The following is a 6,000-nucleotide window of genomic DNA, read 5'->3' as shown; positions in this document are numbered from 1 at the left end:
CAACCAGTCTTTCCACTGACCGCAAAAGAATTTACAAATATAACAACTACCAACATGGCCAGCTCAGCCTGTCCTAGCAAATTCAGCTCAAGAACAGACCGCAAGATGTGTAGAGAATTCACCAACAATTCTAAAATATCTTCTTGGATCTAAAGCTAACTCATTCAACGGTTGATGTCAAGGTACACCCTTTCACCAACAGAAAGAGACCAAACGAGATTGATTTTCATGGCAAGTTTGCATGGAGGAAATCCTCAGTGTCAAACAAACAAAAAACATATCATGGCACAAGAGTTGTATCCGAATTTATCTATTTAGTGCACAGTCCTAGTCTTTTTCTTTGGTGTTTTCTCTGGCAAATGGAAGGCTTTTTTTTTTTTTTTTTTTTTTTTACAAACGTTTTACAGCTAAAGTGAAAACGGGATGGGATGTATAAGGCAGCAGGTAAAAAGTCAGATCTTGAAGTTTGTGTGTTGAAATACGTTAAATGCAACATTTTGTGATGACTAGGTTGTCAGGCATGCAGATCCTGTTGATTCATTTTGTAAAGGTCAATGTTTTCTCAAAAGATCCAAATCTAGTTTAAATGATAAACTTTGGAAAAGTTTAAGAAAGAATCATTACCCTCAAAATTTTAGCTAACTGTAGCATGGCCTCCAGTCTGATGTGTCTATCCTAGTTATCTGGACAGTAACGGTGATATGTGTGGGTTACTTTGCCTCATTAAACACATCTTCTACCATGTACGAAGTGTGTCCTGTGTGTGTGCCTTGAGAGAAGCCTGGAACCAGTGTATTTTTTAATGCTAGCTCCTCCACGTTTTTTTTTACCCATTAAAGTATGTTAGCTAGTTAACTAGCTATGTATATTTGGTGTTCATTGCATTACCTACTTTAGGCTGCATTTACAAAGAACTGACTGGATATATTAACCCAAATGCAGAGGAAGTGAACTCTTGAAGATGGGCATGAGAGAATAAGTTGGATAGCTACAGCTAGCTAGCCTTCTTGCTTATGGAGCTACATCTCAGTGTGCATGCGCAGTAATACAGTATGTATGAGCAATAGTTACTATATGTATATAGCTGGATAAGTGCTTTTATTAACAGGGCGCGCGGCAGGAGTCGGCAGTGTTCACGCGCTCCGCTCCTCAAAGGGTTAAGCGCTCCATCGCGAGCTACAGGGAGCAGGTTGCCTGGGAAACGGCCGCCTGGCAACAGGATCAGAGCCCGGGGGGTGAGGGGGATGTGTGTGTGTAAGAGTGTGTGAGTGTGTTGGTGAGTGCGCGCGCTGCCTGATCTGCTCCCATTCTTCATTTCCTCACTAGATGGTGTGAGAGCCGCTGGAGAGCAGAGCCCCAGCCTTCCCCGCGCTCACACTCTCTCAGACCAAAACAAACCTGGGAAAGTACGCGGAGCGCCGCCGTTCAGACGGGTTTATACGAAGGGAAGAGCGGAGTTCACCTATTTCTTATTAAACTCACGCTTCTTTTTTCCGTTTGTTTATTTTTTATTTTGCTTTTTAAATAACGGCGCGAATAAGCCTCGAGCCGGCGGTGATGGACATTATGAGTGCGGTGCAGGATGCGTGTGTCTCCGGTCAGTGGCTCACAGCGATCATTCTCAGTCTCTGCTGCTTTTTGCCTTCGTGCTTGCCCGCTGGCCAAACTGTGGACTATGCTTCGACTGAGAACGTGGTCAGCAGACAAGGGGACACGGCACTTTTGAGGTAGGAGAAAGTGGCACGAGCTAACTATCTGTAACCAACTTACTTAACTAAATGTTTACTTACTAGAAACTGGCTGAACTTGGTGGATGGTGCCTTCAGCTCAGGGTGGGCGCTTGGGAACAGACATACAGACAGAGAGACAGACTGTGCAGAAGAAGCAGCTGCAGCAGCATCAGGATGCGAAGAAGGAGAGGAGCGTTTGTTTGTTGGCTGGCTGGTGCTCTCCGTCCATCAGTGCTAGGTTAGCTAGCTAAATAACTGGGTCATCATACATAGCTACAAACAGCCAACAGCCCGTAACGGTGGACCTATTAACCTAGCTAGCCACTCGCTTAACCTACCTGGATGTTACCTACCTACCTAGCTAGGTAGCCTGAACGTGCTTTATAAAGTGCCTTATATAGTTAGTTATCCATGCTACGACTCTCCACACTCCACCACTCAGCTGCCTTGCTTAGAGCTTGGTGGGTGCCTTGATGTTTTGATGGTAGTTAGCGTTAGCTAACTAGCTTAGCTAACTAACTAACATTAGTCAACCAACAAGCTAGCTAGCGTTAACTAGTTTACTCTAGCTAGCTATCTCCGAGATTAGTGTGAATTTTTCCCATTTTAAAACAACGAAATCCTAATTATTTCCCATCCAGAGTTGAGTTGAGAGTTTCAGTGCTTGTGTAACGAGGCTGAGAGAGGGTTTTTTGTAAACCCCGCCAAGAGAGGGAATGTTTGTCCAGTCCGGCTACAATGAAGTCATTCATGATCCCCACTGAACTGCCTGAAAAGCGAGCTGCTCTTGTAAAAAAGCCCAGAGCAGATGAGCCCAGGAGACAGGGGATGTAATTGAATATTAACCCTTAAAGCTTTATTTCTTAGCGGGGATTAGGCTGTATGAAAGCTGCCTGCAGGCATCAGAAAATCAGCCTATTTCACTCTCAGCACACACCACCACCACTATCACGATAGGGCGATAAGGGGTCTAATTAAGTATCCTGTAATAAAACTGAAACTCTGCTCACTGAAGCTCCACCACTCTGAAGCTCTGAAGGGTCCAGTTCTCTTAAATGATACAGAAAATAGAGAGAGAGCAGGGTTGTGTGTTTGTGTGCGTCTCTCTCTCTCTCGTTTGTGTAAAATAGCCTGAAATTCCCCCAAGACAACAAAACACCTTCTGTTTCCAGTCATATACAGGGGGGAAATGGATGTGTGTGCCTAAATCATTTTTTTTTCTTTACTATATTACAACTTTGCCTTCCTCACTCCTGCCCTAAGTAGTTCTCTTAGTTAGCTAGCTAAATAAGGACCAAACAGAACAGGCTTGTTTGAGGATATGCTAGCTACCTGCTATATGCTATATGAATTTGATTAGCTAATTATTTCTTACTCATAGACACAGTTCCTCAGAATGCCCACACCCAAAAGTGAGTCTTCTATAGGCACAGGGCACCATCTTCTCTGCTGCTTATAAAGCGAGATAATTTTAATGTCTTCAGTGCAAAAATCAAAGGTTGCATTTCTCTTAAAAATAAGGTTTCTGTGGCTACATGATTATCTTAACAGATTTTCCATATCCTTTCTATATTCACGCAAATGTAGCAGAAATTATGGGAATAACAGAGCATAGTGAATTTGATATGATGCATTTCCTGTGAAATCTCCTGTGCTTGATTGATGGCAGTGAGTCGTCCTCACGCCTCTGTGGTTATTTGACTTGCTAGTTGACTGACCCGTGTCTGAAAGCTGCTCTCACTCTACAGGGCTTGATTCCAATTTGCACGGTCGTAGTACAAAATGTGAGATGTGTGTTGATGCTGTGTTTATACTGAATGAACAAATGTGTAAATAAAAAAAGAATAAATATTAGCAAAAATAGGGTGGTTTCAAACCTTCCATGGTTCTGTTTATTTTATCGAATAGCTTTTGTAGAGATTGAGACAATTTGTTATTTCAAATTATAAGTGGAATTGTTGCAAAAATAATATTTCCCTCACATTCATAAACAATAAGGGTTTGCTTATTTTTTCAGATTTGTGCATTTATACAAATATAATAAAAACACATGGTCTCTATCATTGGGAGATGACTTGATTGACCCCACCCCCAACCCCCGTGATGCAACAGCCATCCTTGACAGAGGGTCACATAGAGCGCAGTTGGCCTTGCTCTCTTTGGGTGGGTTGGATGGCCCTCGCTCTTCCCTACCACTCAGTGCTAGCCAGTGTGGGTGGCTGTAGGCTGATGTAACTGAACTGTAACAGGTATTCATTGATGTTGCGTTAAAAGCAGTTGGACTTCAAGGCTATGCTGGCCTTCACCCTCCCATCACTGGTGGCATTGTGTGATGCTGAGTGGGGGTTGGAGTGGAGAAATAACAAAACACTGTATTGGAAAGATGGGTTGCCACCATATTTTTTAAAATGTATTTCCAGACATTGTAACCTTGTTAAACAACTCCGCATGCTTGCAGGAGACCACTAAGTCTAAATGCTTGACTCTAACTGTGAACTGTGTTCTCTGGAATGATGGTCCTCCATCCATTACTTTTAGCTTGAGATGGGGACAGTTACCCCCCAAAAAACTGGATAAAATCTCTTTTTATACTATTAATGTCAGGATAAAATTAATTAGCAGATGTCTCAATACTTTTGTCCTTATAGTGAATAAAAGGCCTGGTGGCATTAATACTACTATGACTTAGTTTTCAGAACCAGAGCTTAAAGCTCTAGGGAATCTACATTTTTGATTGCTTTCTAATTAGGTTAATATTAAGCTTGTGGGCACAAAATATGCATATGCAAAGTAGGCCATATGACGAATGTCTACATGTACTTCAGCAGAATTTTTCCCACCTCCTATGTTAATTGGGCGGCCGTTAGGTAATGCTTGTGTAGGCTTTGACCCCACCAATCATAAGGCTAATGTATTCCTGGATTTAACAGTATCCTAGAGCAGTGTCCACACATAATTCTATATAGTTCATAATTTTGCTTAAGTGTACGCTAATCTGACATAATTCCTACTTCATCAAGAGTAAACAGCTGCCTATGTTCTTGCAGTAGTAACTTTCTACCCGAGTATGTTCTAAACAATGTGTCCCAATGTCATCAGGGCACTAAACTGTGGGATTTGCAGTGTATTATGGATGCTGCTGATGCCAGTGCCTGGTATTATTTTGTGGGATCACTCGGTCAAGTGGTAATTTCGGTTACTTACTGCCTGAGTGACTGACAAACTGACTGGCTTGTTTTTTCCACAAAGCTTGCCTGACAGGTTATCATTAGTTAGGCTAATGTTGTGTTGTTTCATGTGTATTTTGTATCTTTGCTTAAAATATTATCGTGAGGGGAAGCAATGTGAAGATAGAACTCTTATGAATGTGTTTGTCAAGCTCAGCTGTCTTGTTCCAAAAAAGAAGCTTTTAGAGGCCTTCTGCTTTCTTGCTAATGGAATGGAAGTAAGCCATTCCACCTCAAACAGCCCTGCAGTTACAGTGAACTATTTGGGCAAGCTTGTTCTGCCGTATATATGCGTAAATCATATCAAGAACAGCAACATTAGCATCATGTCTGCCTCTGGGCTCAGACACTAATGCATTTATTGCTTTGTTAATGTGCCGGCCACCTGCTTCGTCCAGCGTCACTAGGCATTGCTACTAGGTCATTGGTTCAATCCCCTGGACTGGCAGGGTGTGGTAGCTCAGGGAAAGCATTTTTTTTCAACCACCTTGGATACTTTATCAACCATGTAGCAACTGCAAAGAAGTGGGATCCAATTCAGCTGTGCAACCACTCTACCAGTCTGTTTTTTGTTATTCTAAATTAGTTTCGCTTTCTGTATCAGGCAGGAGGACTGCAGTCTGCCCATCCACTATTGCTCTTCTCTGAAAGTGTCTCCATTTATACAGACTCCTGAGTATTCCTTGTGAAAGGGCAGGCTGAGTTACTCAAGCTCCCAAATATCCTTTGTCTTTCATGGTCACGAAGGTCCTCTCCTGCAGTCACGCTGGCCATAATGAGAAAGAGCACCAGACCTGAGCAGCATTCTTATGGCCCTATTCCTGAATGTTATTTGCTTAATTAGTGGAAGAATCACACCTGTACCATAGGTCATGCTTTGTAGACCTGAGCTACATATCAATTCTCAGCCATGCCTCCGTGCTTTGGGGTGGGGGCCCTTCCTGAAAAATGTAACCCATTCACACATAGGCCAGCGTGGCATTTTGAAAATGCTGTCGTCAGAAAGGGCAATGCATTTTTGCATTCAGAAGTGTGCATATTGG

At 42.5% G+C, this 6,000-nt stretch overlaps 1 protein-coding gene across 3 annotated transcripts in view; it reads left to right on the top strand.

Annotated features, from left to right (window-relative positions):
• Positions 1–1,278: 1,278 nt before the first annotated feature.
• Positions 1,279–6,000, top strand: part of negr1 (neuronal growth regulator 1) — a 264,347-nt gene continuing 259,625 nt past the window's right edge. The window contains exon 1 of one of the 3 annotated variants that reach the window (XM_015605766.3): positions 1,279–1,727. In XM_015605766.3, the coding sequence (XP_015461252.3) occupies positions 1,558–1,727 (170 nt within the window). In that variant the 5' untranslated portion in view covers positions 1,279–1,557. The remainder of the gene's footprint in view (positions 1,728–6,000) is intronic. The other 2 variants (XM_049479098.1, XM_007249079.4) reach the window with 2 other exon arrangements.

Source organism: Astyanax mexicanus, chromosome 5 (assembly GCF_023375975.1).
Source record: "Astyanax mexicanus isolate ESR-SI-001 chromosome 5, AstMex3_surface, whole genome shotgun sequence".
Taxonomy (NCBI): Eukaryota; Metazoa; Chordata; class Actinopteri; order Characiformes; family Acestrorhamphidae; genus Astyanax; species Astyanax mexicanus.
The sequence above is the reverse complement of the archived record's forward strand: the minus strand, read 5'-3'. Positions and strand labels throughout refer to the sequence as shown.